At 43.7% G+C, this 12,556-nt stretch overlaps 1 protein-coding gene across 1 annotated transcript; it reads right to left on the bottom strand.

The window, feature by feature from the left end:
- Positions 1-2,015: 2,015 nt before the first annotated feature.
- Positions 2,016-10,796, bottom strand: LOC147888976 (auxin response factor 1-like). The gene is made up of 14 exons (XM_087392476.1): positions 10,596-10,796; positions 9,800-9,912; positions 9,610-9,708; positions 9,316-9,372; positions 5,830-5,985; positions 5,541-5,625; positions 5,354-5,444; positions 5,023-5,187; positions 4,774-4,881; positions 4,607-4,682; positions 4,367-4,517; positions 3,280-4,265; positions 2,832-3,022; positions 2,016-2,686 (listed from the first exon to the last, which is right to left on the bottom strand). The coding sequence occupies exons 1-14, from the start codon at positions 10,690-10,692 to the stop codon at positions 2,497-2,499; spliced, it is 2,565 nt and encodes an 854-aa protein (XP_087248602.1). The 5' UTR covers positions 10,693-10,796; the 3' UTR covers positions 2,016-2,496.
- Positions 10,797-12,556: the final 1,760 nt, after the last annotated feature.

The raw sequence follows: 12,556 nt of genomic DNA, 5'->3' as shown, positions 1-12,556 counted from the left end.
GAGCGGTGGGGGATGCATGGCACAGTACTTTGGGAGGGGTGGTGGTGGGAACGAGGATGATTCAGATGATTTAGACGTGCTTCCGAGTGATGATACGATCTTTTATGACATCACTCAGACAGGAGGCATCTTGATGGATGCACGGGGGAAGGACATCATGGCCTTTATGCGCTCTGTAATTGCTAACAATTACAGAGATTGCTTTATCCACTACAAAGACCATCTAAAGAGATTGGCTGATGAGACCCTCGCTGCTGTTCGCTCTAGGTATCCTAACCCCCCCCAATGTTTAATTCATAGATAAATGGGCCAAGTCAAAGATTGTTACGATACTTGGTAATAAAAGATCTTCGCTTAAGAGGCATGCACTAGCGGAGCTTGCCAGGCTCGAGGAAGGTCAATCGCTAAGGAACCCGTCCACCACCGCTCACAAGCGTGAGTGAAAGAAAGCAATGAAGTCAACGAGGAAGGAACCCAATCTGCAACACGTGGAGACACGAAAGATCCAAATGGAGCAATATGGAAGAGTGCATTTTGGAGCAAGGGGTGTTGAATCATAGGTGACCCGATTTGTAAGTATCGATCTCAAATTATATTGTTTATGTAGTTTATTAGAAGGTTGTTTCTTTGTACTAACCCCTCCACAAATTGTGTCATCTTGCAGCTTGATATCGTGGGCAAGTACCCTACTCCTGTCGAGATAATCTACCACCGCTACGATCGCAGAGGAGATACATGGAAGTACTTCTATAACGACGAGTTGATTACTGAGGAGCAGTGTATCCAAGCTGCAGGAGCGCCACCCGAGGCATTTAAAAGTAATTAAATAATGTTAATATTATAAGTAAAGATTTAATTTTTCATACATTGATATATGTTATCCCTTGTTTACAGTCCCCTGTACAAAAAAACGAGAAAGAAGACAAGAAAGGAGGTGGAGAAAGAAGCGCAAAAGGGAGTGTAAAAAGAAGCAAGAACGTGGAGAACTTAGATTAGTCATAGAACTAGTGCTAGCTACTCTTTTTTATACTTAAAGCCACTGGCTTGGCTTTGTGCCTCTTATATATACACTCCTCTTATTTTTTGTACTTGAAGCCACAGGACGTGGCTTAGCTTCGTGCTATATGTACATACAAGCACTTTTTTGAGCTATGAATTTATATACTCTTTATTTTTTTGGCTTTCAATTTTCTTGTGCAACGTTCTATCAATTAATGCCTTGTGAACTAAACGTTTTGGAGTTATAGTATTTTATTTGAAATTGTAATTATCGGCTATAGACGTGCTTGCAAGAGTGCTTATTAAAATGCGGTTGGCTGTAAGAATTGTGTAGTGCTTATTAAAATGCGGTTGACTGTAAGAATTGAATTACACAATGTGAAAATGAAATTCCTGTAACTACATAGCATACACAACATACACAACATTCTATTCAAGTACACAAAATTTAAAAAATATTATGTAGCGTGTCTATCAAACCGTCTATAAACGCGTCTATATACGCGTTTGTCTATTTGACAAGCGTCTATTTGCGCGTCTATAAATGCGTCTATAAGACCATTTATAAATACGTCTATAAACGCGTTTAAGAATACGTCTGTTTGTTTTTTAAATTTTCTAACAAAGCGTCTATTTACGCGTCTATATGCACGTCTATAGACGCATCTTTAGACACGAGTCTCTAGACGCACAAATAAACGTGCAAATAGACGCGCATGTAAGTTTTTTTTAAAGTTGAGTATACGCCATTGTAGGTGCTTTGTCTTGTTGTGTAATGAATGTGAAAACACAAGGTATCATAGTGTTGTGATGCCAAGTGCATGTAAATATGATGAAGACCATAATAGTTTTTAAACAAAATTTGTGCATTATACAAATCAAGAATATGACATTGCATGCCTCAAGTTAAGGGAAGCTTTTTATGTACGCGGATGTAGCAAGACAGGAAACTATTCCTTATTATTCACTAACTACTAGGTGTATAACATTACAAGGGACAAGGTATTATGCGGTAATTGGTATTTTAGAGATTTACCATGTCAATGGTTGTATTTGTATAACATCAACAGGGCCCGGATACTAGGTAGTAACATTGGAACAATCAAGTGTTCTATACCCTTCAAGAGGACACGATTTTAGGCACGCATGTGTCCCATTTTCTGTGCATGCACATGGGTTATACAGGAGGGGATGAAGGCCACACGGCAGGGGAGACCAGACGGTCAAAAGAGCTACTGATTCAGGTGACGTACACAAGCACAAAGAAGGCCCACTGATTGCTCAAGGAAACCAATTTGACTCAGCCTCTGCTTCATCCCTACATTAAATGCATCGTCCAGGCAATGCATCCCTCACCTGGTGTAAACCTCAATGGTCTGACCAGAGATGGGATTTTGGTGACTTGTTCTCCCCAGAATGCCTTATTCAAATGATCAAAATTTGGCTTCTTTTGGGGATGAGCCAATTCTCTTTGGCTTGCACAGATGCATCCTTCAATCATACACCCTTACAAGTTATTGTCATTTGTGATGTAGAGTCCTGCTCACCTACAGAGCACCTGGATGAAATTTCTTTGGTCTCCTCTAATTGGCCGCTGCTCTCCTTCATCGTTTGGCTGTTGAGAGACAGTTTCTGTACATCGCAAGTAGAAAGAATGAAGAGCTTGAGAACAACGGCACAGAAATCCCTGCATGTAGCAGGCAAGAAATAAGTCACAGCCATAAAAATTAAAAACAACAACCTACATGTTATCTTCATGGATCTTCCTCCTATGAGTTATTTTGGGCTCCAAGTACTCTATCAGTTGGCTTAATATTTTTTAATATACTCACTCCCATGGTTCGTCACCCACAAGCATCATATCTCCATCCTCATCTGTGTAGACGACCTGCCACCCCCCTCGTGCATGTGTTAATTCCGCTGGTATTTTAAATAAATCCTCCAGCCCTTCAAACAAATCAAGATATCCCGTAAATCTTGCCAAATCAATGGCACGACCAACTGCATTACCCTGTTTGTAAACCTGCTTACACCAATAATAACCAAGTGAACAAGTGAACACATTCATGCAACATAGAAATTCTCATGCTCACAAGTTGCAAAAGAAAAAGGTCCCTAGGCAATGAGCTGGGATCCCGTCAAGCAGGCTGCAAAAAGCACCTAGCTTTCCTCAGCGCCTCATGGACAGCTGACTCCTTGTATTGTTTTCATGTTCTAATAGAGCATACTTTTCATAGTGGGGAAAGAAGAAACATGGGGACGTGAGAACGAGTTATTTACTTTTGTGCACCTTCGCCCGAAAACTGGCTGCTCTCCGGGGACGTTCTTTGTGGACCACTCAAGATCTGAACTTGTTGAAGACCTTTCTTGCCCTGCTAGATTCGAAGTTACCACCAAGTCATATTCTTTCACATTTGTAGCGCTTGTTTGAAAGTTTCCCATTGGATCAACCAAATCACATCCTTCAGATTTCAGTATGTTTGTCTTGATCAGCCTTTGCTTATGGGGACCCCGAGAATCAACTGTCAAAGGCACCCCAAAAATCTTACAATCTGGCTCATGTTTTACCATGTCATCTCTGTTGTCCCAATTCTCCTCATCCCATGATACCATGACTGAGTGCAAGGAGAAGTGCGTAGAGTTTCGATTATGATGTGCATGTCTTGAAAAAGTACTTGTCTCATGATTGGCTAAAGGTGGCCACACGGGATCCATTCTTCCTGAATCACAGGCATAGTCTTTGCCAGGAAACACAGATGTTGATGCACTGGTCGTATTCTGCAGACTTGACCAAGACACAGTTGGTAGAACACTTTGGGAATCTCTGTATGCATGCATAGCATTTGATGCATTTAGAGACATCTGTAAATCACTTGGAATAAAATGCCTAGCTGAGTTGGAAGAGGAACAGGGCATGCTCTTTGGTGGTTGTAAGAATGTATCAGCCTGCTTCCAGTGTGGAATATTGGGCTTAACAGGCTGCCAGGACGTGGAATGGCATGATTCCTGTTGAGACAGTTTAAGGCTCTCGAATGTTACATTGGCCATATCCCTTGGGTTTTTGATGGCATTAAGATGGGGCACTTCTGGTATGACAATCATCCCTTGACCACCAGAATGCCATCCTGGAATGTCAACGAGCAAAGTTTGAGGTGTATCAAGAGTATTAGCTGCATGATTTCCATTCAAGCATCTGTCTTGTACTTGACCTAAAAGCAGACTTGGAAAACTGGATCTACAACTGTTCCTTGAAGGCCTGTTTCCAGCTGATGATGATAAATAGGCATATTAGTTATGGAAGCATATGCAAAACAAATATCACCATCACCTCGAAAAGCATGTGGGCAGAGACTGTAGCTGTCCTTACCAGAACCACAATCTTCTGCTGCAGAGTAGGATCTATGGCGTTTTGATCGAGTTCGTGTTCTGAGGTCCATTGCTGAGGGAATAATAACAGGTTCAATATCCCAGGGGGAAACCCTCTCTTGGAAATCTCTGGACTTATCATCCCAATCAACCTGTGTTTTGTTCAGAGTAATGGAGAACGTTAATGTTTGTTTACACCATTTGTAGAACAATATCGATTGTGATGAAAGAGGGAAAAAACCTTGATGGACCGCCATTTTGATCCAGGCCATCTTCCAGAGTCTATCTCCTTGATTCCAATGACAGTTCCTGAGTTTCTAGAAGGTAATTCATTTTATGAAACTACGTCAGCTCATAAAAGGTACATTGTGCAATTCTTAAGCTTGGAATGAAAATATGAAATGATACCTTTGTTCTGTCAGGGCACTGATTTTGACACGTGTTCCTGTGCAGAACGTGTTCTTAAGGGCCTGAAGATAATTGCTGAAAGAAATAACAAAGTTCAAAGAACTTGTCCTGCTCAAAAACCAGAAAACTATGAGATAACATTTATCCTATGCTTACCAGATGCAGATTTGATTGCCTAGAGACTGCATAGTACAAAAGCTTGAAGAGTCCAAACTTTCCCATGAACCAGGGTTGGCAACTGTACTGTACCTGGGATTGTAAAATATCTTAAACAGAGTTTTAGTAGATATGGCGTGTGCAGCTGCAGCCAGTACACCCATCTGCATACTATGACTGGATAAAACAGCTGATGGTACAGTAGTATGATGGCGAAATGCACGTCTTATACCAATCCTCATCTCCCCATTTTCACCTCTATCATCCAGTACACGAATGCCATCAGTATATTCTTTCTGAAGCCTAAATATGCAGACAATACACCCTCAATTAGTCTTTACAACACCCTCAAAACGTATCCATCAGCTATTTATTTAAAGTCGGTTATTAGATACTCAGAAAAATCCAAAGCTAAAGATCCAACCTTATAAATATGACAGTATCTCCAGCAACAAGCCTCTTTTCACTAACAAAAACACTCCATCCTGTTGTAAGAAGATGCCTTTTTGGAAAACCTGCGTAAGTGTTAACCTTATTTGAGTTCTGTTGAACCTACCACAAAAGGAAGCATGGGTGTCACCAAGAGACATGGACCAAAATGGTTTTTATACCGCGGTAAATGTGACGAAATTTCCAATCAATTCCATGCAGGTCCTTCATAGCCAGCTCTTGCGCGGGAGGCTCTTGGGAATAATCCTGCATTGCCATTCCTGTCATCAGAACAATAGAGTGCATCCTGCATCCTTCATGATTCAAGATAGACCAGATAATACCTAACTGAACAAGAATAGATAGCTTGGTCAATCTGCGAACCATTCAGACTTGACAGGTACTTACTGAAACTGCACACATTCCTTTCCACAAGATTTAGCTCTTTTCCAAGTATATCAAGATACTCACTAGAGGAGGAAGACATTCTTTTGCAGCTTTCTTGGGAACAGAAAACCCTCCATGTGTACTGGTGTCAGAAGGCGTTAGTGTTTTACAAAACACACGAAGTCCATTTTCTACGAAGGATTCTGAGTCCTGCTTGAGCTCTGCCAAATTATCACTTGCCTGCATTGGACCCCAACAAAATCAGGATTAGGAAAAAGTTACAAACCATTGACGTGCAGCATTGTTGCAAAAACGTGGCACTCAGATAAAGACAACAATTTAATGTTCAATAAGAGATGATATATGATTAAACTTTTTACGAAGGCATCCAAACAATCCACGCCTTTCTTTGTAAATATATATAGAATGACAAATGTAAGGGATGGATCAAAACATGGCAGCAATAAGTCTCTTTAAAGTTCACAGGCAATGCCATCTGAAAGCGGCCAATTTCGATGAGAGATCAACTGTGTCTGCAGGCAATGTGGAAGAAACTCAAGATCATACTAACCTTACATGAAAAGCATCAAGTATATGTCCTTATCTTCTGGGCTGTCTTGAGCACACCCAGGATGAGTTCCCATCCTAAAATGCAAGTTACAATGTGAATATGATGCCACACGTGAACAAGAGTTCTATGGTACTGCAGCATCTGCAGAAACAAAGGCTTCAAAAGTTTTTGCAAGCTCTCTTCATAAGGTTTGAATACGATGGATGGCAGTGTCTGAGGATCAACACAAGCAGACGAGAGATTGACTAAATCATTTGCCCATGGTGTTGCCATATCTGCACTTACAAGGCACCATCTGTAGGAAATTAGATGGAGTCAAAATGCAGGTATATGTGCCCTTTGATCTTTCAATGCAGAGAGATTATCGAAGAAGAATCTTATGCCACACCACCTTACGATAGCCGCCAAGACATTCTGCTTGCAACCTTAAACTAGTCAAATAATGGGATGCAAAGAAAAGGGCTTGCACCGTGGTCCCATTCCCAATACCAGGGTAGAAGACTCACTCTGGGACCTGCGGCCTTGCTAAAACAACCTTTGTTTGATCGTCCAAGGTTGGGGGAAGAGAGAGAGAGATTCTATTTTCGTCCACTGGAGACCATATTTTGGTCTATGGGACCCACTCATGAATACAAAAGAAAAATCAAAAGCATGAAAGGTACAAGTGCCCAAGTACAGTAAAATGGGGTACCAATAATTCAAGACATGCGCGTATGCTGTAGATAGAAGAGCATTCAGATATACAGTATAGATCAGAGAGCAAAGACCTTGATCTAGCCTGAGCTTGAGCTAAGAAGCTGATTCCAATGGGTGCACACCCTTGCAAAGAAAACACCGATCATTCTGCCAAGTGTCATGGGTTATGGAAGTGTGTCTGACAGGCGATGAGATCCACGTAAGATGTGTTCGTACTAAGTCTTCTGTCTGACGCGCAAATCTGCGGAACAAAAGAGAAGCATGCACTCCTCCGTCTCTACCTCATTATGATCAGAGAGGGTACAAAGGTGGGCATTGGACCACCCAGGATCCAGCCTCACTAGGACCTAGTACGGATCAAGGTTATGGCATGTCAAGCCTGAGATGAGATTGGTGTCTATGATTGTGATTGTGGCTACATTTACTCCCCTATGCACCAGGCCTGAGATGAGATTGGAGTGTATGAGTGTGGCCACATTTACTCCTCTATGCATCAGGGATCAATGTGTGCACAGCAGTACTCAAACTTGGACTATTTGGGGGCCTCTTTTGTCTGTGTAGACTATCCGGCAAATGGTGACCAATAATTTTCAACTTCATTTCTTAAAAGGTAAGTCCAACACCAGCAACCTCCCATCTTTGGAACCATGCTCATATGTCGAGGACCCACCCCGTCATAAGGATCTTGGTTTGACATATGATCTAATGTGCCATTTGTGGATGCCCCCTTGGTTCCATTTGTTCTCAAAAGCATAGTGTGCCATGGGTAATTTGCTGGAATTTCAATACCCTAGTATTTTAAATGTTTAACGACCTCAAACGCTTTGCCCAAGGTATGTGATGTGTGGCAGCTTCTTAGTTTTCTAGCCTATTGTTTAATGTGTGACACCTTTTGCCTATGCAATCTCAGCAATTAGCTTACTTTGTGTGCTATGTAAGTATCTTTCAAAGGGGTTCACCTAATATAATGTGTAGTTGCAAGTACATTCACCACTCCAAAATAATACACTATACCCCCTAACTTTCCTTACAATCATCCACCCCTTCCCCTCGGTTACAAAACCCTTCCCCCCTTCCTGTAAGTCTGTGAATGGACCCCTAAAAAGATACCTATATTATGAGCTTATGTGCTACTTTACAACATGACAAGTGCACCTCCCCCTTCTCCGTGTTTTCTTTGCACTTTGCCAGATCCCTTGTGTCTTTGTAGCTTCGTGCTATGTGTCTTTTATCGAGCTTTTATCCCAGATGGTTGCCATCTTTGCATCCCACATAGGGCTTTGCTGGTCATCCTTACTACTTGCAATGGGGTAGCATTGAGCAGCAGCATGCCTCCAGCATGCTCATATTCAGCATCTCTCATGCCTTGCTGGTCAGCCTTACTACTTGCATTGGGGTAGCGTTGAGCAGCAGCATGCCTCCAGCATGCTCATATTCAGCATCTCTCATGCCTCACCCCCCCAAAAACATCCCCTATTTTCTGCTTTTGGTGGACCTGGTTCACACTACATGACACATAACAGCCCTCTTGTATGCAGTAAGAGGAGTAGGCTCTTGGTCCCTTGTTACTTGTGAGTTAACTATGTGAGCGCGGGTGCTAACTAGGCAGTGTTGCTACTTTGCTTCTGGAAGGCTGACCCAACAGGCCATTTGCTTTCACACTTGCTTACATTGCAACTTTCCATGTAATATGGAGGCTTGTCATTGGCTGAACTCGCCTTTATTCTTCCACACTCGAGGCCGTGTGGAGCACTTCCAAGTTCCTTGACGTAACCTGTGGGTATAGCAAACTCAGATTTGCATTTGGGTGCCACTCCGGCACATTATCATCTTAGACAGTGCATGGCTTTTAGTCTGGGTGAAAGAGAGTTGCCACAGGCCCTCCATCAGCTGATTTTAAGTCAATTGTTTACTGACATCTTCCGGTTAGAGCTCTACCGGTCCTTGGACGTGGCACTTCAGGCTGGCCATACATCACCGTGCTGCTCTCAAAATCCTCCCATCCAAAGCAGTGCACTTGTACTTTGTATATTATGAGCTTTGCTGACTGGCTATAGCTACTACTGGCCCTAATAAAAGAAGTTGCTGGTAAGATCTCTTGCTGTTTACAAGAAAATTAGACCTAAATCTGGTTCACCCACTTACTTTGATAATCGTTTCTGTTTTCTTGGGCATGAAATCATTCACTTCCCTAACAGTAAGCATACAACTTTTTTTGTACAAGAGAATGCATGGTTTAGGAGAACCTTCACACGTTCAAACTTGCAAAATATATTATTTACAGTCAGAGGATCTGAAGTTACCTCAGACTCAGGCAGTAGGGTATATTGTGCATAAACTTCATCAGTTTCAGGATCCGCCTGTTCAGACATGTTGTGATTTTGCTTAATACAAAATATGTATTGCTTTAGAAGATTAACACATCCACTACATATTCTGAAAGCTTGCCTGAACTAGGTTACCACCAACGTTCATGTTTATACCATTTTCTGATCAGAATAGAGCTCGTTTTACATCTTCTCAACAGGTAGTACATTCAGCTTCAAAATGTCAACTCGAGTTATGCATATGACTGGTCTTGTATATCAGATTGGTACCTTGAGTTCAAGGCCAAGAACACAGCATAAAAGGAGAGATGGCAGATTGTACGACGGCATGTGGTGATCTGCACCAGCCTGGTTCATGGAAGCTGCTATCTGCAAGTTTCAATTACATTTTTGAGCTGAAGAATCCTTGTGTTGTTGCAGAACTAGTAAAAAAGATTAAGATAAGAAAGCATATGACTACCTGCTCCATGTGCCCTTGCGGACAATAGACAGCCTTGCTTCCGACATGTGCAAGAGAACTTGCAAGCCCAGCACAGGCATGCCACAATGCGGAATATAAAGAGCTTCCATCTCCTGCATAACAGCATTACAATAATTAGTGCAAGGTAAAACTCTCTCTCTCTCTCTCTCTCTCTCTCTCTCTCTTAAGGCAAAGGAGCCTTTTGCCAGAATGATTTTGTTTGGAAGTCTATATTTGCGATTGTAATTGGTTATCACGTTTATCTCAGCAGCGTTACATGGAGCGATCGTCGCCAAAGGCGACGTTACTTTCATTTATAGTGTACGTGTTAATTTTTCAGCCCCAACAGCATAAGCCGGCCACGGCTGGCCTTAGGCTCACCACAACGATCTAAAACTTTGAGAACAATTTATAGTGAATGGTTCTAAAAGTAAAGGTTTGCGGTCGTGAACAATCGTGACAGGCTGCGCCCATTTGAGTACGATCGACCCGAAATTTTGGTGTACGAGGGTTGAGTCGTCATTACTAGACATCCTTGAGGCGAAGTCGTAAATGAAAGGAAGCGGCTCTGGTTAAAAAGGCTAGAAGAGAGGGAGGAAGCAGCTAAGATGTGCAAATCTAGAACGTGAAATGCGACTAAGGAGCGGAATGATCGAGGTAAGGCATGGGGAGGATGGTGGGGTGGAAGTGCGATGGGAAGGCGTCCAAGGGTCATGGAGGAGAGCTGGAAGGAGGGGGTAGGAGAGATCGATTGATCTGGAGGGGAGGGAGAAAGAGGGAGTGAGAGAGAAAGTACCGAGAGGCATGGAGGAGGGCTGGAGAGGAGCGTGGAGGGGATACGAAGGGGGGGAGGAAGACATGGCGGGTGGAAGATCAGGAGGGTTGTGTAGCATGCAAGCAATATATGCAGTGTTGGGAGAGACGATTGTCGTTCTCGCTCCCTGCTTTCTTCTTCATCTTCTTCGTCTTCTTCTCCTTGCGATTAAAGCAATGAATATCAGGCAGCTATGGCGGACTCTGAGCTTGCTTCCACCTTGCATTTTTTCCTCTTTACGACCTCCATGCCTGCTTTTTGTCGCGCTCACGCCTTCTGTCGGCCTCCTCCCCCCCCTTGTCTCCTCCTTTGTAGCCCTCCGCTCCTTCGCAGCTCGCTGCTCCTCCTCCTGCTCCTTCTTCTGCTGCTCCTGCTGCGAATGCCCAGTTCGTGTCCGGAATCCCGACACCCCGACATTAGCTCCACTCCCCTCGCCCCTCTTTCTCTACCATCCTCCACCACCTCCACCGACAACCAAAAGTCACCCTGCTCATCCGTCCGCCACCCTCGTAAAGGTTTTGCTCTCCCCCTCCCTCCTCCGACGATCTCTTCTGCGATGCATCGCCACCCCAGTTCATGCTCCCCCTCCCTCCTCACGTATTCCGATTTCCAACAGCTCATTCTTCGCATCGTTTCGAGCTCTCTCTCTCTCTCTCTCTCTCATTCGTCATCGTTCCTCGCTCGAAGACAACATTGCCCTAAACCTTTCCCGATTCCCCACCACCCCACCAGTCACGAATCGCGATGATGATTGACAAAGCCACCGGCCCGCTTGCCGAGACCTGACACATGAAAGATGTGTGCTGATCCTTGTCCCCAATTTTCTAAAAGGCTGCTTTGCTGGCCTGCGCGAGCTGATGATATCATTCCCGCCGCTTCATTTCATCATCGTCCGACCTGTCGACTGCCCACTGCCGTTGTCGGGACTCTCAGCAGAGTCGCGACTCCTCTCGAGTTTTACAGTAGGCTCCCAACTTCTGCTAACAATCTTATTCTTTGATTACGACTCTACACTAAATTGTACCCGTTGTCAGTTAATCTCTCGTCCCTCACGACGTAGATCGGGCCAGGCAAATCTTAATTCTAGGCAGATCTTGCGTCTGGGGCCGTAGCGTGGAGTTGTTTATGTGTAAATTGTGAGGCTGTTATAGGGAGGTTGAGAGATTGATTAGTCTAGGTTTACGTGTGTCCACTAGCAATTTTCACGACTTTTTGCAACTCTGTTGGAACCGCACTGGCAAATAGCAATGGCTATTTCTATCGTACGTGAGTACACTAGCAATTTTCAAGGCAAAACAAGGAGGCTTAGGAATAACGCATCGCATTTCCAAGGGTTTTTGCACGCTATTAGCATTGGAACCGCACTCGGAATGGCAATTTCTATCGTTGCCATACACAATTTGGCTAGCCGGAGTTCCTATTCTAGCTTCATTCGAGCACAGGATGCTGGAAAAACCATGCTAGCTCTTTCCCATTTCCATGCTTATCGCCATTTTCATGCTTTTTGTTAAAGCCATAACTTAGCTGTAGTAGGCTAACGGTCGCGGAACTAATTCTTGTGCTCTAACCCGCGTCGACCATGATTTGAGGAAGAAAGGCGATTGTTTGAGGAAGAAAGGCACATCCGGATTCCCATCAAAAATCCCCTACTTAAACAGAACAAATCTATTCCGCTCATCCATCACACCTGTCTTCGTCCAGCTTCACAAAAATTCTACCGCGTTCGTCCTCGTAGAAGAATCAGGCAGAGAGCACACAACGACCTGTCGGTGGTTTGTGTGCCTTGCAGCGCTGATGCGCCCCACTTACCCAATACGTGAATGAACGAGGAACGAATGGCGTTTGAGTGTTGGATCTTTCTGCAAGCAAGAAAATTTGGTCCCTCGATTGGGGAGCAGCTGGCCCCGTCCAAGTGGGGCTAGCACTTTACCAGCGACTGAGCG

This window comes from Dipteris shenzhenensis, chromosome 21 (genome assembly GCF_047967505.1).
Source record: "Dipteris shenzhenensis isolate YYH24624 ecotype China chromosome 21, Dip_SZ_1.0, whole genome shotgun sequence".
NCBI lineage: Eukaryota > Viridiplantae > Streptophyta > Polypodiopsida > Gleicheniales > Dipteridaceae > Dipteris > Dipteris shenzhenensis.
This window is presented reverse-complemented; position numbering and strand designations above follow the sequence as displayed.